The sequence below is a fragment of the Electrophorus electricus genome, chromosome 5 (genome assembly GCF_013358815.1).
Source record: "Electrophorus electricus isolate fEleEle1 chromosome 5, fEleEle1.pri, whole genome shotgun sequence".
Lineage (NCBI taxonomy): Eukaryota > Metazoa > Chordata > Actinopteri > Gymnotiformes > Gymnotidae > Electrophorus > Electrophorus electricus.
Window position 1 is genome coordinate 28,572,803 of NC_049539.1, and position 22,769 is coordinate 28,595,571.

General features: G+C 37.7%; 2 protein-coding genes across 3 annotated transcripts in view; one reads left to right on the forward strand and one right to left on the reverse strand.

Annotated features, from left to right (window-relative positions):
- LOC118241330 (verrucotoxin subunit beta-like) overlaps positions 1 to 18,591 on the forward strand; it is a 36,185-nt gene extending 17,594 nt beyond the window's left edge. Inside the window, exons 1-3 of one of the 2 annotated variants that reach the window (XM_035526013.1) lie at positions 10,998 to 11,247; positions 13,486 to 13,596; positions 15,444 to 18,591. In XM_035526013.1, coding sequence (XP_035381906.1) covers positions 13,497 to 13,596; positions 15,444 to 17,131 — 1,788 coding nt within the window. In that variant the 5' untranslated portion in view covers positions 10,998 to 11,247; positions 13,486 to 13,496 and the 3' untranslated portion in view covers positions 17,132 to 18,591. Of the gene's footprint in view, positions 1 to 10,997; positions 11,248 to 13,485; positions 13,597 to 15,443 lie in introns of those variants that run through there. The other variant, XM_035526012.1, reaches the window with a different exon arrangement.
- Positions 271 to 10,919, reverse strand: LOC118241315. Its single transcript, XM_035525968.1, has 3 exons — positions 10,830 to 10,919; positions 5,217 to 5,478; positions 271 to 4,733 (listed from the first exon to the last, which is right to left on the reverse strand). The coding sequence occupies exons 2-3, from the start codon at positions 5,314 to 5,316 to the stop codon at positions 409 to 411; spliced, it is 4,425 nt and encodes a 1,474-aa protein (XP_035381861.1). The 5' UTR covers positions 5,317 to 5,478; positions 10,830 to 10,919; the 3' UTR covers positions 271 to 408.
- Positions 18,592 to 22,769: the final 4,178 nt, after the last annotated feature.

The window sequence follows — 22,769 nt, forward strand, 5'->3', positions numbered from 1 at the left end:
CACTCATTAAGACTAGTTTTAATTCAGTCACACATCTCCCATTAACACTCATTAAGACTAGTTTTAATTCATAGCCACATACCTTCCATTAACACTCATTAGGACTAGGAGTGGACAAAAAGATGTTAAGGTCAATGTTTTATGTAAATTCTGTTTTGAAACAAAAATTAAGAGGTATTTTCATATTGAACTATATGAAATATTTTTGCTGGTTCTACACCACCTGGTGGTGTGTTGTGGTGTGTGTGAGTTGAGGGAATACTGGACAATATGGAGGGACCCCAAATAAATGATCCAGTGTATCAACTCTAAAGCTGTGTGGCATCTTCCTTGTGAGGGTGAATGAAACATTTAGCCATCAGTACTCAATTACTAATATAAATTATTGAATAAATAATAGTTAAACACTCACAGAGCCTTCCTGCAGTTTGCAGCAGCTGGGATCAGCCTCCTGTAACCCTCCTCTGTTGTGTTGTATTTCTCCAAGTCCAACTCATCCAGCACCTCCTCTGAGGTCAGAAGCATGAAAGCCAGTATTGAACACTCTTCAGGAGAGAGCTTCTGTCCTGAGTGTTTCTTTGATTGTAGATACTCCTGAATCTCTCTGGCGAGAGAGTGGTCCTTCATTTCAGACAGACAGAGGAACAGACTGATGGATCTCTCAGTGGGGAGGTCCTCTGTTTGTATTTTGCCTTGGATGTACTGGACTGTGTATGTGATGCTCTCTGGGCTGCTGTGTGTGTGTGTCAGGAGGCCTCGTAGGAGTCTCTGATTGGACTCCAGTGAGATGCCCAGCAAGAAACGGAGGAAAAAGTCCAGGTGTCCATTCTGACTCTCTAAGGCTTTACGCACTGCTGCCTTCAGCAGGTCACTGAGAGGAACATTCTTAGAACAAAACCAGGGCTGTAAATTAAAAGCCTGCAGCGCCCTCCTTTTATTGTTGATAAAACAGTGAAACACATAGAGAGCAGCCAGGAACTCCTGAAAGCTCAGATGTACAAAGCAGTAGACCTTCCTCTGGTAAAGCACAGATTCCTCCCTAAAGATCTCAGTGCAGATCCCAGAGTACACGGAGGCCTCAGTGACATCAATGCCACACTCTCTCAGGTCTTCTTCATAGAACATCACATTTCCCTTCATCAGCTGTTTGAAAGCCAGTTCAGCCAGTTTCAGAATCATGGACCTGTTGGATTCCAGATATTTCTTTTGATCTCTTTCCTTTTTCCGCTCATACTTCTCATTCTTCATGTTGATCTGAGTGTGCAGGAACTCTATGTACATCTCAGTCAGAGTTTTAGGGATCCGAAGCACATAAGAGGCATCATGTGTCAAACTACCTAAACTGAATACACAGTCTTCTGCTGATGATGATTTTATGCTTAGCCATTGGCCACTATCCGCCGCCTTATAATCAACAATGTACCCATTCACCAATCTACCACTATTCAACATGGAGTGGCACCAAGATAACAGGACTGAGGAAGATGTAATGTTCATGGCTCTTAGGTCAGTTGGTGGGTGCACCTTTTTAAGAGTTTGAATGGTGATGATGTCACTGGCAACTGTATATTCCAGTTGGCCTATGTCAGTGCATTTGATCTCATACACAGTGTCAGCCTTCAGCTCTGCTAGTGTGATTTCCTTAGCATCCTTCTCCAGAGCTACCAGTGTCCACCCATCTTCTTGCTTCATCTTGTACTCCAGGTTTCGCTTCAATGTGGACTCAGATGCAGGGCATACCTTCACTGTTACACTGCTGTTAGACACAGCACCAGTGGTTGAGCAGAAGGGTTTAGATGGCGGGGTAAAGCAGACAGCTTCACTTTCACTTGCTCCACCTTTAAACACCATCACACATGCACCAGGATGGAGATTATGGTGTTTTGAAGACACAGTAAATTTGGTATGATCACCGTTTATGGATGTTTTGAGGTTTTTGAATAATTGTAGTTTTTCTCTCATCCTCTGTCTGACATCTTCAGTTAGCCATGTTTGAATTTCTGAGTTTTCAGTTTCAGGACCTCTTTCCTTTTTCACTGCTCCTGTTTTCACATTGTCTGACAACTGAGATAGAAAATCATCTGGCTGATCCAGAGAGGTAAATGTAAAACAGACAACATTAGTTTCAGGATCTGATACATCATCATTATCTACACCAATATCCTGCAGCTCCTGCAAAAATATCTTTATGACACTGGATTCTTCTTCTTTTACTTTAAACCACCTATCTAGTGTGGTGCTATTATATGGAGACTCTTCATGCAATGTTAAGAACTCAGACAGGGCGCTTTCCTTCTCACCTTGGCAGATAGAGGGCAGCAGAGAGCCAACTTTCCTCATCATTTCAAATTTATAACAGTGGCATTCCTTCTTCAGAATCTGAATTTTTGTACAGAATCCAGGAAATGTTCGTGCTACTGTATCATTCACCAGGTCATTGCATTTCTTTTCTGCAATGTTCAAATTATGAATTACATCTGATATATCTGTAATTAGATGGCTGTGTATGTCTCTGACAATTTTAGCTGTGTTTGATTCTGGCTTGCAGTAAGGATAGAGCCACAATCTGAGTGGAACTGCTTTTTCTTCTTTGTCTGGAAGCATGTTTGGAAGTGTTGTATACAGATTTATTGCTTCTATAACTGAGGCAGGGTGTGGTTGCAGATTAAAATCTCCAGAGAAAGTGCAGCCGAATTTCTCAGGCACAGGTGTTGCCTTTTCACTGCCTGTTTTGATACCACCACACCTGTGAAAATTAAGTTTTATCTCACCCTCAAAAATTTGTTCCTCTATCTTCTTTGAAGTTCTTTCTTCAGATGTAAAGTAAGCATCAGCCCCATACAAAACAGCTGTGACCACATGTGATGGTGATTCATGCACAGTCTGCATTGCTGTGTCTTTCTTAATGACACTTTGATCTTTTGTAGGGTTGCTGCGTTTGATCTGTGTTTGGTGTTCAGCTCGTGGACTGACAGTTCGGTCAGTTGGTGGTTGGAAACTTTTAGTTTGAGGTGTGGGGACAGTGTGTGGGCAAGCCATTTTTGTGGTTTGTCTTCTTTTCTTCTTAGTTTGAACAGTGGTGACATCACTAGTAGCAGTGTATCCCAGTGCACCCACTGCAGTGCACCTCATCTCATACACACTATCAGCATTAAGTCCTGCTATTGTGATTTCCTCTATGTCCTGCTGGAGAGGTTGACATTTCCATTCATCCTCCTGCTTCATCTTGTACTCCAGGTTTCGCTTCACTGTGGACTCAGAGGCAGGGCTTAACGTCACTGTTACACTATGAGATGAAGCAGCAGTGGTTGAGCAGATGGGTTTAGATGGAGGACTAAAGCAAACAGCCCCATCACAATCATCTCTGTACACCATGATACAAGCACCAGGGTGCTTCTTGTGGTGTTCTAAAGACACAGCAAACTTAGTGCTGATGGATGTTTTCAGTTTCTTGAATAATTGTAGTTTTCTTCTCATTGTCACTTTGACCTCCTCTGTTAACCATGTCAGAGGGCTGTCGGTTGTCACTCGAGCTCTGGTGCCTGTTAGGTTGTCACTCAGGCCTGTTAGATACTCTGATAACTGAGATAGAAAGGGAGCTGCTTGTTCTAGGGAGGTAAAAGTAAAGCAAGTTACATTTTCAGTTTCCTCATCAGTGAGCAGCTCTACACCAATTCCCCTAAGCTGCTTCAAGATGGCCTGCACTGTATGTAATTCTTCTTCTTTGAACTTTAACCACTGGTTAATATTAGTGCTCCTGAAAGGAGACCTCTCATGGAGTTCCAATAATGCAGCAATATCTTTCTCTTCTTTTACACCATTATACACTAATGGCAGCAAAGAACCAATCTTTTCTATGAAATGTTTCTTATAGTTCAGGCATGACTGCTTAAGATCCATGATGTTGCCATGAGTCACAGGAAATGTTTGTGCTGCTGCTTCATTTAGAAGATGATTACACTTTAATTCTATTGTGTCAAAATCTTCAATTATGCGAAATATGCATGTAGAACAGCTACTGCTTATTTCTATTACACGCGGAGCTTCTGTTAGTCCCAGTCTGGACAGAGGATAGAGCCACACCCTTAGAGGAACAGCGTTTTCTCCATCCTTCCCAAGCAGGCTAGGAAGGGTGGAATACACATGCATCGCATTTTCGAATGTGCATGGATTTACATCCAACTTAAAATCTCCATAAAAAGAACAGATCATGTTTTGAAGCTCTTTGGTTTCCCTGTCACTCAGTCTCAGTGAAACACAGGCAGACTCTTTGGCCAGACCCCAAAGTATGTTAACAGCTTGCTGCAAGTCTCCCTTTATCTGTTCCTTGCTTTCCTCGTTAGTTACTTTTTTGTCAAATGTAAAGAATGCATTAGCCCCGTACAACACAGCTATGACCACATGTGTTGCTGAGTTATCTTTAAGCTCTGCCATTTGAAAACCATTCCTAATGGTCAAATGACTCATGGTCAGTTGTTCAAATCTTGTGGTCGTGTGGTATTTTAGAGTAAGTCGTGCATGCTGCTGTGAATTCTTTGTGGCCATAAGATATTCTGCTGAACCACTTGCTTTGATCTGTTCAAATATCAAACTGAGCCCAAGATGGGTATCTAATTTCAGAGAGTTTGCTTTTTCTTCAATGCTTTCAGATCCAGTAGCAGAAAATTCAGTTGAATTTTTAGGTGTGATGCTTTTGTTCTTCTGAATTTCACTGTGGCTCCATAAACTGACCCCTGTGGATGAAGAGGAGCAAAGGAGATCACTTCAGAGGGCCGTGTACATTTGGTTAACAGTACTTAAGTCAGACTTGTCCTATGGTAACCTTGTTCACTATTCGTCAGAGAAACAGGTTGGAACAACAGACTCCTCTTAACTGCTGCTGCTGGAGAGCTTAAGGTGTTTTGCACTTTGATTTGTAGCACTGACAATCAGCAATGCTGCACACTGATAGTGGTGATCTTACTGAGATCCCTAACTCTTTACTCCTGCATCATAGAAAGGGGAAAGACCAAGCTCAAAACTCTCTAAAGATTCTATGCAACTAAACTAAAACAACAAGAACAATCTGACTGAAATATGGATAAGCACACATTATTTTCTAAATGGAAGTTCACAACAATGATCAGAACTCAATTAAACTGCTTGATAGAAAAAATATATCATTACCTGTACTGAGTGATTTTTGTGCAATGGTTAATTATTATCATTCCCTGTACCTGGTATGAGAACTTTCTTTCTTAGATTATAGAGCATGCCCAGCTGGAATGGTTGGCCCATCGCTGCCATCTCAATTATGTCATCTTGTAGGGTTTCCATGTTAGACACCTACAACATAAATTATATTCATTTCAGTTTTTGCAAGTACACCATTTAGAAACTTTTAGAAGTGTTCTGTAAACAAAATTACATACCACATATAACCTTTACCCTCTGTGAATATCTGTGAATAGGGTCAATGGACCATATATTTCTAAAAATCTGAAAGACATAGGACAGTGATAGTCTTTTAGTAAGTACTGGTCAAATATGCTTTATTTAATTTTATGCTTAAACAGCATTTAATATCATTTAACAGTATTTCAGGATTATATTTTAGGTTTAACCTGTGTTTAAATTCATTTAACAGAATTTCAGGATTGCATTACATTTAAACAGCATTTAACATAATTTCACAGTATTTATCAAGTTCATGAAAAAAAGCAAAACAGCCTTCATTTCCTTTTTAGCTGCTTTGTCAAGCCAACATAAAGTTTGCCAACATTCTGTTCTTCTTGTTCTTGTTCTTGTTCTTCTTCTTCTTCTTCTTCTTCTTCTTCTTCTTCATAATAATAATAATAATAATAATAATAATATTATTATTATTATTATTATTATTATTATCCAAATGTTTACACTTTTCACAGTTTCAACTACCCCATAGCCCTAGCAACCACCTAAAAAGACTATAGCAACCACTAGGTAACATGCAAGAAACCACTTGGTAACACCCTAGCAACCATGTGGAATGCCATAGCAGCCACCTAGCAAGACCATAGCAACCACTTGATAACAGCCTAGCATCCACTGGATATATATATATATATATATAAAGCATCACTGTATTTTTAGTCAATGGCTGACATTAATGCCCTTTTTATTGCAGTTTATTTATTTGTTTTGTTGTTTGTTAATCTTTTCAGGGTCTTCCTGCTTTACTGCTGAGACAGTCACATGCAGCATTGACTAAGAGGTTTTCAATGACCACTTCCTCATTTGGCAGTTACTACTGCTTTAAACATGCACTACCCAGTGGAACTTTGGTCAACACTAGAGTTTCCTCAAAATATATAATTTCTCTTTCTTGTTATAAATTTTAATGCAAGTTTTATTTCAGCTGTCAGTTGTTCTTCATAATGGTATGCAAAGTTTAGGCACCCCTCAGAAAATTTCTGTGACTGTTCTGTTTACTCATTTTAAGCAAATAAAAGATTACATAATTTACAAAAGGCATAACATTAAAGATGACACTTCTTTCATATTTTAAAAATATATACATTTTTAATTGTCCTTCTGGCACTCACATCCAGGAATATGAGTTTTGTCCACAGTTTAACAAGAGGGATTTGATTGCCCTTGTTTCAGGCTGCGTGACCGCCTTCGCAAGTTTACTTTGGAAGCAGACGTTACTTTATATTCTACCGTTACTTCAACGAATTAAATTAAGAAATACGCTTTTCAGCTGTTTGCTGTTAAGTGTCCACGTGGTACTGAGTGAAGAAAGAACCCAACAGAGAGATGACAGAACTCCTCTTTTAGGTCTAACCTTGGTGCAGGAAAAGCCAGAGAGAGAACGAAGTTCTGTTGATCAAGATATTTAAAACACCTGAATGCGTCACTGGTGGTGCTGCCACCTGCTGGATTGCTTGATACCTACACAACATTACTTTATTACCATCTTTTACAGTTTCAAAATTAACAAAAGGGCCAAAAGCAAAAGTTTGGGCATGCTGCATTTATACACTTTAGGGGAAAGGGAGGGTGTGTGGACGGTCGTTTTCTTATTCGAAATTCTTTTTCCACCTCGCACTTGCTACATACTATAGCGCTAAATCTGTGAACACTTTCAGAATTTATGCTTCTGCATAAATGACCTAAAACATCAGATTTCACAGAGGTCCTAAAAGTACATAAAGAGAACTCAAACAGGAAAAATATTATAATAAGTCAATTATTTGTTGAGGAAAATTATCTAATTACATAAGTCTGAGTGGCAAAAGTATATGAACAGAACTACTTCAACTACTCATCACGGAGAGTGACCTGAGGAGAGTGTTTAAAAGGGTGAATACCAGGAAGGCGGTGGGACCTCAATCTGTGGGAGGGTCCTCAAAGCCTGCGCAGATCAGCTAGCCTTGGTATTCACCGACATCTTCAATCTCTCCCTGACGCTCGGTATCGTCCCGTCCAGCTTCAAGCAATCCACCATCGTCCCTGTCCCGAAGAAACCTCAACCCTCCGACCTCAATGACTACCGCCCTGTTCCCCTCACATCGGTCATGATGAAGTGCTTTGAAAAGCTAGTCAGAGACTTCATCACATCTTCACTGCCAGCCTCCACAGACCCACTGCAGTTTGCATACCGCCACAACTGCTCCACTGATGACACAATTGCACATCTGCTCCACACCACACTGACTCACCTGGACGAAGGGAGGGAAATTATGTTAAAATGCTGTTTGTTGACTACAGTTCAGCATTTAACACTATTATCTCCTCCCTACTCACTACTAAGTTGGAGGATCTAGGACTGCATACATCCCTGTGCGACTGGATCTCCAACTTCCTAACAGACAGACCACAATCAGTACGGGTGGGCAACTGCTCCTCATCCACCCTTACCCTTAGCACTGGAGCTCCTCAGGGTTGTGTCCTAAGCCCCCTGCTCTACTCACTGTACACCTACGACTGCACAGTAAGACAAAGGAGTTGATCGTGGATTGCAGCAAGATTGCGGCACTACCAACCTGTGAGGATCAGTGGAACCACGGTGGAGAGAGTAGATAGTTTCAGTTACCTTGGTGTTCACATCTTGCAGGACCTGTCCTGGTCCCGCCATACCAACTCCCTGGCAAAGAAGGCTCGTCAGTGTCTTTACCACCTCAGATGCCTAAAAGACTTCAGACTGCCCTCCAAGGTACTGCGGAACTTCTACACCTGCACTATCGAGAGCATCCTCACGGGGAACATCACAGTCTGTTTGGGAATAGCACCAAGCAGGACAGACAAGCACTCCAAAGGGTAGTGCGTTCAGCAGAGCGCATCACTCACATGGAACTTCCTGACCTGCAGACCATCTACTACAAGCGGTGCCAGACCAAGGCCAGGAGGATTGTGAAGGACCCCACCCATCCCAACAATAGGCTCTTCTCTCTGTTGAGGTCAGGGAGGCGCTTTTGCTCCCTGAAGACCAAGACAGAGACTGAAGAGGAGCTTCTTCCCACAGGCCATTCGGGCCCTGAATCAGGGAAACTGATAAACTGTGGGGACCACCACCACCATGTAACACACATATATATATATATATATATATATATATATATATATATATATATATATATATATATATATATATATATATATATATATATGTATGTATATGTATGTGTATATATGTATATGTATATGTATGTATATGTATGTGTATATATGTATATATATGTATATGTATATATATATATATATGTGTATATGTATATGTATGTATGTATGTATGTATATATATATATATATATATATATATATATATATATATATATATATATATATATGTATGTATGTATGTATATTCAATTACCATGTAACATAAAAACTGTAAATGTTATTCTACAAAATGGATCTGTACATTCTGTACATTCTGTACATATATATACAAAACCATATACATTGTACATTGTGTATATAAACATAATATATATATATTGTACATACATTGTTAATATATTTTTTGTACATATATAGAATATATATATTTCTCTATGCACCCCTGTTTTCGTTTTCCTCAGTTTGGACAGCGCACTCTCAACCATTTCACTGCGAGTATACTGTGTATGACTATATATGTGACAAATAAACCGAACTTGAACTTGAACTTGAACTACCTCAACTACAAAACTGACTCTAATGTCACCTTCAAATTATCTCCTAATCCCAGACCTTCACATACTTTCACCACTCACAGATATGTATTGTTGGGCATTTTTTCTCACTAAACAAAAATACCATGTATGACATTTTTGTCTAATTTGTTTAATTGTGTTCTTTTCCTTTATCTACCTTTAGGAAAAGCCAATGATGAAAATTAAAATAAGGTGTTTGCAAACCTTTAAGTAACACTGTTTTTATTAAGGTGTTTATACTCAATTCATCCTGAAAGAGACACCAGGCATCTTGTTAGTTTCAGGAATTTCTTAAATGATTAGATTTAATGAGGTTGTTGTTTTGTGATTATGAAGTAAAATCTATGCATTTAGTATGTTTTCATGGCTATATTGAGCAATTCCAAACATCAGTTTTCACTCAGAAAAGTTTATTGAATGGTTTGAGCAATCTGCTTTCTGGAGCCAATTCAGTTTCTCTTAACCATCAAGCTGAAGTATCATACTGAGCACTGATGTATTTTTGTGTTTGTTTGTTTGTTTGTGTCAAGTTTCTGTTTATTTAAGGAGCACGATTTTATTTTCATGATCTTTTTGAACACTGAAATATTAAATACAACTTTTACCATTTAATTGTTTGTTCATAATTTGTTTGAGGAGCAGGAGGAGTTCAAACCAGCTCCAAGTACGAGCAGGCAGGAAGTATGTTAATGTTAATGTTGTATGTTACTGTTATGGTGTGTTTGGTAAATAAATGGGCACACTTACCATTATATAAACGGTATGGACATTGTACTCTTCATTCTATCACGCCAAATGAGTAGGCATACAGATATAGCCAACATACCTTATTCAAGTGACTTATTTAGATTTATTTAATTTTTTGTAAGACTGTCACTACAACACCTTGTATACAATTATTTTTTTATTTATTATTTGTTTATTTATTTTTTAGTAAGATGGTGTTAAAACAAGTAGTAAAATATGAGATAAGCGATATTATATATGACAAGCGTAGTTGACAGTATCTCACTTAAATAGCATTGAGTATTTGTTGTATTTATGTTGAATAGGCCTATATTACAATTTTATATTAAAGATTTTATAGTGTAACCTAACGCAATTAATAGTGAGACACTTTGTTAAATAGTCAAACTGTCTTTCATACATATTAGTCGTGAACTCGTTAGACCGTTAATATGTCTTAGAATTGCCTTATTTCATGGCAGAAAAAAATAACTTTATTTAATCGGTTTTCATAAAGTATTGTCATGTTAATTTTATGGCAAAACAGTGTTTCTTTATGTGGCAAAATGTTGTATTTATATGGTACAGTATGGAATCAAACTGCAACCTAAACCATAAAATCAGCAGTACTAATATATTTTTACTGTAGTAGTAGGATACGTTGTACCGTATTTATTACTATGGGATTTGTACAATGTATGTTTCGCAGTAATGTACTGGAAAAAAACAGTGAATATAATGAATGAATATAAAATTTACGGTTGTCAAAAAACATAATGTAAAATCTTATACATTACGATCGTATGTTTTACGGTGAAATTCTGGCAACCAAAACTGTCAGAATTTTATCATAAATTTTACGAATATTTTTACAGTGTACGAGAACAGTGTCCAACGTTTTCTATAAGGCGCACACTACTAAAGATGTTCCAGTTTGAGGAAACTCACCCCAAGAGCGCTGAAGATTGAAAGCCGTCTTCTTAACTGCAGATAGCGTTTCAGGAAGTGAATTGCGGCATGCAGCAAGTTGCCTACTTGTCTTGCCAAAAACTATTTTCCCTTAACCTAAGCGCTGTACTTGCTTTTTACCAGTATTTATCGCGCCGCCCTGCTTGCTGTGTGGTTACAATATAAAACTGATCGAATCTCACCATGGCTGTTGTTGCGCTGGCTCAGAATGTATGTGGCTATAATTGAGAAACGATCAAGCGATAAAGGGCGGACAGCAAAAAAAGACATACACGTTAGGCGCTGCCACTGAGACAATAGTCTAGATATACCATTTGTTGTTGGAAGGAGTGAAAGCGAAACCCCGGGGCTTATTCAGACGACAGGTGGCAATCTTCAGCTCTTTCTTGAATTTAGGGTAAGTTGAGTTTTCGTAGCGTGCACCTTGTCTTTCTCGTGTGGTAAGGGTAGTTGATAGAAGACTTAGAAAATTAAACTGACACTCGTTTCTGCACTTTTGTTTTCCGTTGCATTCTGAAAACGTTGCAAAACAATTGTGTGATCACGAACATCGAGCTAAAAACGACTTCGTTCATTTACTTTTTTGTTTTTTGTTTAAGCAAAACATACTTTCACACCTATAGTTCGTTTGCTCTGATCAGAATCAGTTAATGAGTTTGTAAACCTCAGACCTGTCTGAGGCAGGCGCAAGAAACCTAATACGAGAAGAACGTCCTGGGTCGCAACCGCATCCGTCTTTCACAAACATAGTGGAACATTTCTGTATACTGCATACACGCTATTGCCCAACTTCCCCGAACACAGTATGAAAAGATCACAGTCAAACATTTAGAGGATCATGTATAGTTTCACAGTCTCTGAATATTAAATTCCACCTCACAGTCTTTTCAGGTAAAATCGGTCAGTGAATTTAAGATTATAGAAAACATTTAATAGAATCAACTTTAAAACATTTTATAATATACTAAAGTGAGTTTGAAAGGTGTCCCAATTTCAGTTTCATTCAAATCAGAATCATATTTTTAACTGAAGATCCTTAAAATAATATTTAACCAACCTAGTCATTTGAATCCAATGCCATATCATACTACTATGCTCCAAACAATTTACAAATCCAGAAATGCCTTCCCTGATACTGAGGTATCAACAGATTTATTTGCTTTTAAGTGTGCTACCAGTTGCTGCACTATCACACTAAAAAGATTTTACTCTCTACATTAAGAAGACTTATATGCCATAACTGTTCTATACCCACTGAATCTTTCTCTTATGCAATAAGGTTACCTTCTGCTCTTCTCAACTCTTTAGGAATAATTCCTTTCTTCCAGAGTATGACCATCATCTTCCATAAAAACTGACATGTCAATCCATTAGGCCCTGGTGCAGAACCTACCTTTGTGCACTGCACCACTACCTGAACCTCCCCCCACTTTGGTGGGCTGATATCCATCTGCAATATTATTACACCCACTGGTGGAATGTCTACTGGCAATTCAATATCCTTTTTATCTGTTTAAAGACCCACAAAATATCGCTCCCCAATTGCTTTTTGCCAACTTTTAAACTCGGCAAGTTCTCCTTACTAAATAAGGTCTTCACATAATATAAAGATTCCTATGAATCTTTCCTAAACAATGCACCGATTCCTAAAGATGCACAAATTGGCCTACGACAGCTAAATCGGGCTAATTATTGTGACTAGACATTGTTCATATGTTTAAAACATTTATTGTTCAGCTTGACACTGACAGAAATGTTAGTTTTGCTTTCACATTGATTTACAGATTAATTGAATAAAAATGCTATTGTGAAAACAGGAAATCTTGGAGCTGATGGCCTGTTTGGATTGTATGTGCAGAGCTACTGCTATTAAGTCTAGGTCACGCAAGACTAAAATGTCATTAAATGGTTGGATCAGAACATTTGCCTTAGAATCCTGGTGATGTGGTGGTGTAGCTCTGCAAACAAAAGATGATTTGTGACCTTAAAGAAAATAAAGAAGAAAATAGCTCAGAATCTCAGATAAAATGTCTTCACATTGAAACTCAAAGTGCTGAAACATTAAGCTAATTATATTTTAACACAGTTTCATTCTGAATATATACTGCATGATTTTATTGCAGTTAGAGATACTCTTATCCAGTGAAACTGAAAGTTCCTCTATCTTTTAGGTGCATTGGACTTTAATTTTAATCGGTTAACACACTCAGTAGAAATATCTTTATGAATCACTATTTCAAAGTTCCCTCTAATTCTTATTTATTCTTTCTTTAAATCAGCATAGCTGTAATGGTGAGCAGTGAGGAGGCGGACGCATGTGCAGAGAAGAGTGAGATTTATTATGGGCATATCAAGAATCAGAGTCAGTAAAAAAGTCCAGGGTCAAAGAGTCGACACGGAGAGTATGTAGATACATGCCTACAAACAAAAACACACGAAGGCAAAGGGGAAGCAGGCTATAACAAAAGACGCTAGGAAAACTTGGGGCTAAGAAACAAAAAGGCTAGGAGAACAAACATACACAATGATTTCTAGGAGAACAAATATACACAATGTCACTGATTGTGACAATAGCAAATCTTTTAGAATTACCAAGATAATTTTATTAAACTTGTATTTTTGTTTTGTGTTTAAGTATCACCAACCATGAGCTCACTGCAAAAAGAAGCTGTTGAGGTGCCATGTCTGGGAAGACCATTCCAGCTGGGCATGCTGTATGATATGAGGAGGGATTGTCTCATACCAGGTAGGTGGAGCTACTAGAGAAGCAGGTCTGATTGGCTGATTGCCTCTCTCGGTCTACTAGTGGAAGCACGTCTGCTTGTGGTGGAACTCTGGAAATCAGTCACACCTCAGACAGAAGATGCTATTTGAATGCTTTATTAATACTTGTGCACCAGTATTATCAAGTATTATTGTGCACAAGGGACTCAGTTTTTCTCACAGAGAACTGTCAGAAGAGCAAACCCCAAACAGTCACACACACTTTGTTATAGTTCCTCTCCACCCTTGTGGTTTCCCTAATCATTACCTCTGTTTAAGTGGTTGTCTCTACAACTGCAATATTTGATGTGAAATACTTTTCTCAATGCACCTCTTAATTAAACCCCTGATACATGGAATAATACAACATCCTAGTATCGCTAAGCAGTACACATTAAGGCGGTAATAGATGAAACAACAACTCCTTTCCACTTGCCAAACCACTCATCCAATCCATCATCCAATTATTGTTCACTCCCTTTTCTGCCCACCTATGCTCAGTTCTAGGGCTGTGTTTAAGAGCCTTAGGCTGCAGAGCAGAAGCTTTGAGAGGCCTCCATGAAGCCTAAGTGTGGTTGGTGGAGTGAGTTGAGTTCATCTTTGCTTAAAAAAGGAAAAGCTTCCAATGGGATATAATATTGTCAAGCTTCAACTTGTATAATGAAGGATCTCAAACTGCATATATTGAATAATGTATTTCAAACACTAGTATGTTAAAGAAGGTGGGGTGATTATATAATCACTCCTGAAAACTATAAAAAAATGTGGGTTCTTTGTGTGATTGTTAGACATTTTCTGGAGGATACCTCAATAATACTTCTTAACATTGACCTGCAATAAAGAACAGGACCAGTTGTTCTCATCAATTAATTCTCAAGTCTGCATTTTTATTCTTGAATTAAGTAGACATCATTATACTACTATATAGAGGAATTTTAGAATGACACTAGCTATCACCCTCATGTTCTAGAACACGTCTGCAGTTGTTTGTGTGTCCACAGTGTCCATCCCTCTAATTTCACAGCAGGATGCATTATCAGGAGTACTTTGAATAATCCCCTCCACCTCGGTTGCCACCAGTGCTTCCTTCTTAGTTCCTTCACTGCCGCCCAATCACCTGCTCTGAGGTCATATAGTTAGTTAACTCAAGGGGTTTGGCTCAGCCCTGTCTACCCAGACCCTGTTTTTCACATTTTGTGAAATTAACACTTCAGAAGGATCGTGTGTCAAAAGTGGGGATGTCATCTGATATTTCTAACATTGGTATGCCCAAGAGTTTACAAAATATGTCCAAATGGGGATGAGAATGAGAGTGAGACCACAACATGGGTTGAGCCCCTATGAAGTCATTTTTGGGTGACCTCCCCTGACTCTTTGTTTGCTAGTGAAAGCAGGTCTGATTGGCTCTCTCTGTCTAAGCATACATTTGATAGCTTTCTCTGCCATGTGCTGCATTTTTATAGGTCGTGTGACACAAGGGTGACATGTTTGATGACTGAATGACAGCTAGCATCATTGTTCTTAATAAAGTTGTTAATAAAAATCTTTGATGGTATGTCAACATAATTCAAGCAAACAGAGCTCTGACAAACTGCAGACATTTTCAATCATAGACATGCATTATTACTCATTCATCATACTTATTACATACTTATGTACCTAGTCATCTAATTATTATTATGACCCATTTGTGATCTAGTGCATGATTTAGATCTAAATAATAATTTATTTACTAATGCCTTTTCCATTTAAGACAAGAAAAAAATAACCCATCCCATAAAAAACACTAAAATATGGTATGTCAAATCATATGCTCTTCTTTATCCACAGGCTTGAGCTTATGGGACAACAATAAACTTCAGAAACACAAAAATGTGATTCCAAAACACTTCACTCAAATGGAGGTCAGCACTTCAGACAGTTTAGAAGACAAGGCAGCTTCTATGAACATAAGTGGCTCCCTAAAGCTCAGTGTTCTGTCTGGAAAAGTAAATGTAGCAGGATCAGCTAAATATTTCAATGACAACAAAAAGTCCACTAAACAGTCCAGGATTACACTGAAATACCATGTAAGCACACACTTTGAACACCTCACAATGGATCATTTGGAGCATAAGAGCTTTCAATACACTGAGGTGTTTGACAGTGATCTAGGTACACATGTGGTCACTGCTGGGTTGTACAGTGCTGATGCTTTCTTAGTGTTTAATAGAGATTTAGATTCAAATGAGGAGAAGACTGAGGTAGAAGGAACATTCAAAGCTGCTCTTAGTAATCTCGGTAAACTAGGGAATTTGGAAGGTCAGGCCTCAGTGAAACTGAATGAGAGTGAGAAGGCAGTGACTGACAAATTCAGCTGTACTTTCTATACAGATTTTAGATTACCAGCTAATCCATTCTCATTTAAAGGTGCAATGGACATATACAAACAACTTCCAAACATGCTTGGTGAGAAAGGAGAAAACACAGTTCCACTGAAAGCGTGGCTCTACCCTCTTGCCAAACTGGATTCAAAAGCAGCAAAATGTGTCCGTGACATAAGCAATAGCCTTATTACGGCTGTATCAGATGTAATCGAGAGTTTGAACAATGCAGAAATTAGATGCAATGATCTTGCAGTAGACACTGCTGCACAAGCGTTTCCTGCTTTCCATCAAAAGATTCAAGAGCTGAAGAAAAAATGCAATGACTATAAGCTAGATCTGCTGAAGAAAGTGGGTTCTCTGCTGCCATTAATACGTGGAGGTCAAGAAGAAGAATGTGATCTTGTAGACCTCCTCAAGCATCATGAGGAGTCTCCTTTCAGTAGCACTGAACTTGACCAGTGGATAAAGATCAAACAGGATGAAGCAGATGTACTGAAAGCCTTTCTGGAGAAGCTGGAGTGTCCTGTTCGAGATGTATATAAAAGCATTGGCAAGGTCTTTGCACACACTGAAGATGTGGTGTGCTTTACTTTCACCTCTCTGGATGAGTCAGATCCTTTTCTTGATTATCTAACAAACTATATAGATGAAAAGTCTGAAAAGAGACATAAAGGCAAAAGAGAGAAACCTGAGTCCTGGTTGACTCAAGACGTAGGTCAGAGAATGAGGAAAACCTTGAAATTATTCAATGGCCTAAAGAGCTCAAGTAAGAGTAACAACACCAAATTTATTGTGGTGTCAGATTATAACGAGGAGAACCCTGGTGCTTGCATAATGTTGTACGGACATGAATGTGATGACACCGTCTGCTTTATCCCGCCATCTAAACCCATCTGCTCAACCACTGGTGCTGTGACTGACAGCAGTGTAACAGTGAAATTAAGCCCTGCATGTGAATCGACAGTGAAGCGAAACCTGGAGTACAAGATGGAGCAGGAGGAGGAGTGGAAGTGTCAATCTCTGCACCATAAAGAAGATGAAGTCACACTAACAGACCTGAATGCTGATGCTGTGTATGAGATCAGGTGTGTGGCAGTGGGAGAACTGGAGCAGTTCCCAGTTACCAGTGATGTCATCATTGCTAAAACATAAGTCTGAAATTTATGAATCACTGCATCAGTACATAAATATAAATGAATGAATGACTCAAGAAAAACATTACTGTAGATTGAAAACACTTCTTGGATACTAATCAAGAAGTAGTACAGTAGTAATTGTCTACTAAAAAATGAATAGTTAAAAGTCTTATCAAGAGCTGTAGCAGGGTTTTGTGGTTTTCACCACCCTGCATGCACTAGGGTTAAGATCTAATGAGGTTAGTGTTAAGGGCCCTGCACAATTGTTTTTTTTTTTAATCTGTGAAAAATAAATACTTCTGCAAAGAATGTTATATATTCCAGTTACCTTCCAATTATTTTGCCATTTAAAAGAGTGTTTTGAATTTTTTTTTTCTTTTGGCCTTTACTGTTCTGCTTTGTGGGTGTGGACGCTAGTGGATTGAATGACAGCCTCAGTGTCAAATGAAACCACCCAGTTAGTTAGTATGGAGTAGACTGTAAATCAGATCACATCAACACTGCTTTACGTGTCTGAACCTGAAAACGCGAAAGGCTGTTAGGTGTCTTGGTCAACAGCGGAACCCTGCCATGTTTAAATACAGGCTAACTGAATTCTCTGCATAAATTAATGGATACACCAGTTAATATTTTAAGAATATATTTAAAGTGGTATTTTCTTTGCATCTCTTAAAAATTGATGACTTTTACATTAAAGCTATTAGCTAACGTTAGCTATGATTAGCTAGTCAGCTAGTTTATATATATATATATATAGCCCTGATTAACCAGAGCTAGCTATCAGGCTTCAACTAATCATGGGGAGACTAAACATGGGGAAAGTCCATTATTAGTCATTTTTAAAATGTCAGTGCATCATATCATGTGATGTTATAAAAATACATTTGTAGTTTAGCTAAATTACATAAAATTGGCAAATGTTAGCCTACAGATTTGGTTATTCTCTCATTGCTTGCTATGTTATTGAATAAAGTGTCAAATGAAACAATAACTGTTAATTAGAAATAGACTTAACAACTTATTATCTGCATTGCCTCCATGAAAGTGTCAGGAAAGCTGTTGCTTTAAGCTTTACTCGGCTAGGAAATCTGGAGCTGTGCTGAACCCAGTTTTCAAATGAATTTGCAGTAAAATGCCTGTCACTTCAATCCCAGAAAGAAATTTGGGCCATTTTGGTTTGGTCTCGTTTTCTGGAATAAAATGTAAAGAATAACCTTTCTCCCACTTACATCCAAAAACCTACCAAGACAACCAAAATGTTCAATGCACATCCCAAGGTGCTTTCACATTAACTTATTTGCAAGAGTTTATATGTATAATAAATCTATTTGTCTTTCATGGGTCCATTGTGCCAGGTGGTGAGGAGAAATGTTGATATATGTTTCATTTCCCATAGGTATAAACTCTACAAAATAGCAGTTTCAGATGGTGTTCATTATGACCTCAAATACTGTAATAAACTCAAGTAATGTCTGATATCTTGTCAATTGTCAAAGTCTTTTCATTACTTGTTTATTATTATTTGCTACAGTGGTAGCTCAGTGGTTAAGGTACTTGACTTCTAATCAGAAGATTGTGGGTTTAAGCTCCACCACTGCCAAGTTACCACTGTTGGGTCCCTGAGCAAGGCCCTTAAACCTCAATTGTTTAAGTTGTACTCAGTCAAAATTTAAGTTGCTTTGGACAAAAGCGTCAGGTAAATGATTGTCTTCGTTATATGTTGTTTAGCTCATGCATATTGTCAACAAAATTGCTGACCACTTCTAATTGTGTTTACTGGTAATCTTATATGAACCAAGTAGACAAAATATAATAAGTTAGTAGTTTAGCTTTTAAGTAGGAAAGGATGACATTGAGGGTTTAATCACTTCCCATATTCCACATGTGTATGATACTTCATATGATACTTCAAAGACATTAGATATGAAATTGTTTAACAAAGAAATGATTGATTTGTTCATATTGGACCTACTTAGAATGCCTTAAAGGAATTCCAGCCCTTTCATTAAAATGATATTAATAGGCATGAACCTTGAACAGACATGTCCCCACCCTGATAAAAAGGGGTGTTGAAAGTTGTAGGAGAGTGGATAAGAGATGAAAAGAGATTTTTGTGCCTGACTGGAAGAAGTAAGCTAGTGAGAAGAAACCAAGAAGTTTAATTGGTTTCTGAGAAACCTAGCCAATAGCCTCTCGCTAAGCAAAGTTAAAAAAAATAAAAAGAAAAAAGAAAAAAAAATAAATTTAAAACCTTGAGTCTCATTTTATTTTCTTCATTCATTTCTTATCTTTCATGTTTGTCAGAATTCGCTCATCACAGACCTTTTTGTGACCTATACTTTTGATCAAGCAAATCCGTTTTTGTTTGTGCTGATGGAAACATTAGTTTTCTTGTACACCTGGTGATTAGTCAGTCCTAGAATCTTCAACAAAGACAAGAATATACTACAGTACATGGACTACCATTGCGTTAGCATCTGGAAAGCCCTACATACAAATGCAGCTAGCTCTCTGACTGAGCCAGCTTTGGGAATCAAGTCCAGTGGGTCAAGAACAGTTGCATCATCTCATCCATCAGGCCCATGTCACATGCACAGACTTGTGAACCAGCAACGTGATAGAAAGGGAGACCCTCCATTACTGGAACAGCTGGTTCCAACCTGGTTGAACACACTGACCTGCATCCCTCATACGTCATGCAGTTGGTACCGATAAAGTTACTGTGATATCTATGCATCAGAATTGAATTAGGCAACTCCTTTCTCCCGTGTGCCTGTTCATTTCTAGTTATTTCTCCACACACATTGCTTTAAGGATAATCTTTTTATTTTATCTTTTTTTAATCTTTTCTTCCTCTCTTTATTTGTTTTAGTCATGCTCATTTCATCAAAATCTTGTTTGAGTTAATTTTGTTTCTTGAGTTTTGTTTTGCTGTAGATCAATTTTAGTGAATTTGATACCTCTAGTCATTATTTACATTTTTCTTAATGCATCTTTCCCTTATCTCCGATCACTCAATAAACATTCCCATAGTTGCAACACTTGTGATTCCAGAGTGGTATTCCTAATTTCAGATAGAAATGATTATGTTTTCAAACTTGCAACTTTTATGAGTTGAGACTCAATTAACATAATAATTAATGGAATAATAATACAAATTAACTAATTTTCCCTGTTAAACAGGGTGGTGCCCCAATTAATTTTATCGATTTCGATTGACAATTGATTAAGGTATTCATAACGCTACATAAGCAAAACTTTAATGTTTTGCTAACTTACTGGTAAGCATATTTCATAGCTGTAACCTTTTCTGTTATGGAACCTGTTCCCCCAGCAGACTGAGAGAACACTGCACCTGTCTAAAGGAGTTTCCACACTCATAGTGTTAAACTGCTTGGTCTCAGTCTCAGATCACCCTGACATAAGCTGCCCGATGCATAATTCATTCAGGACTTGTCAAATCTCCAGTTAACATACACATTTTAACTTGTAAAAATAAGAATTTAAGATATTTCTAATTACTAATAAAATATTTCTAATTGGAATTCAGTTTAAACTGTCTGAAACATCAGTTTCAAATATTTAAATCATGTCTAACTTAAATGCGAGATATGTTCTCTTTGTTTCTGATTCATAATTCCAATCAAATATATGCTTAATCTTTTTGATTAAAAAAATAACTATTTTTCCATATCTGACACTAGGCTAGTGTAGGGGTTTCACCTACTAATCCTTTATAATATATAAGATTTACATTGCATCAATTATTAATCAGTCTCATTACATCAGTCTCAAATATTCAAATCAGAATCACAATCTTTAATTTTTAATGAAAAAAGTAACAATGTTTTAAATCCTTCAGGAATCAAATAACAACAAGTTCTTTGACGAAATTGGCAACAACCACAATCTGAATGAGAAAGTCATCAGACAAGAGGACCTTATCTGAAAATGAGGAAATAAAACTCAAGAAAACCAGGTTATGAAAGTAAAGCTAGAGGCGCATTTAGAAATAGAGTTATCATGATGTTCATTTCAGTACATGCATTCAGACTAGTACTCCTTACAGTGGTTAATGTTTTTGTGTGCATGTAAATCACAGATGAGTATGAGAACACATCATTAGTTCATTTCAGCTCCAGTGATTATGATTGATATTGATTCCACCTGCAGCTAATCTGTGTCCTTCATAGCAAATGAAAGCCAGACATTTTCCCTATTTGTGATTTAGACCATGTGTCTTCTTAATGTGTTATTCCTGAGCTATTGATGCTTGAGCTACTGATAATGCCATGGACCATTTTTGAACCCATCATGTGTAGCTCAGTTCACACCTTTTGTCTCAGCTTAGTCTTCAGACTGTCAGTGGTTAGTGGGCAGAGGATATTTCTCACATGTTGCTGTGGTTCTGTTCACGGGCTAATTGTATCCAGAATTAAACTATTTTCTTTATTAATCTGTGTTGTGGGTGTTTCTATGTGGTGCCTGACTTAATCTATGTGGAGGTCATTCAGGCGTTTTTTGAAGAGGTGGGTCTTCAGTGTATGAGACATCTCAGAGGACAAGCAATGGAATTTCATTACACCACCTGGCGCCAGTACAGAGAAGAGTCTCGGGCTTATCTTCTCTGTCTTCTGAGGGGTTCTGAGAGGTAAAACTGCATAATTTACAAGAGTAGAAAAGTAATTTATTTATACTAATCTTTTACATTACAAAAATAAACACAATGAAAAAAAATGAGACATTTCATGTTTCCAATATCTGTCACCATTTTTTACCCACCCATATGAAAATAAAGCTAAGTGGGTATTGAAGGTTTGTCTCTTTTGTGTTGACAGCCTTAAAATGATTAACTAAATGATTATCTAGTTTGATGTCAGCATGCATAACTTTCAGCTGTCACTAAAAAACCTGGGAAACAGGACAGGTAATATTCATGTTTGGATATATATACTGACCTTGGTTTACAGTATAAGAGGTCACCAGAAACAAGACTATTGTCATAGCACAGTAGAGATTTCAGCATTACAGTTAGGCACGTGCATCTGTGTCACACACCAACACATGCACACATACCTGAATCTTGCCTAATTTCAGTTTGTTCCGCACCTTTATAGTCAATTATCACAAAGTTGCAATTTGTCAAACAAAGATTTGACCAGGCACAGAGAAACTGCACTGCATTACATGAAAACACATTAGAGTAATACAAATGTGATCTCTGCATTATATGAAAACACATTGGAATATTACAAATCTGATCTCTGATGTACATGATAATACAAATCTGATCTTCTGGACTGCAATGATGCGGCATGCTGACAATGAGTTGAGTCCTTGAAAGATCATATTACCTGTGTCCTGCAGATGCTCAAGATTTTTGCGAATTGAAATCTTTCCTCTGTTTGTGCCTTGTTCTTCAACAAGGTCAGTTTTAGTCATTAAGATCCAAGAGAAAATAAATAGAGGATGCTTGTTTTGTTTGCCAGAACATTTCAAAACACTTAATAACTCAATTTTTGAGGGTTTGAGCAATGTTTGCATGAACTGTTAACTACCAAATTGTTTTTGATTTTACAACAGAACACTGCTCCTGTTCCTGCACAGTGTCATGATTACATTGATTCCTCTTCAGGAATAGAATAGGGATGATG

Excerpts from the sequence above, each read along its gene's own strand:
- LOC118241315 (XM_035525968.1), bottom strand. The coding sequence starts at position 5,316 with ATGGAAACCCTACAAGATGACATAATTGAGATGGCAGCGATGGGCCAA. Across the intron at positions 4,734-5,216 it reads AAAGAAAGTTCTCATACCAG|GGGTCAGTTTATGGAGCCAC; the intron begins GTACAGGGAATG and ends CTTCATCCACAG.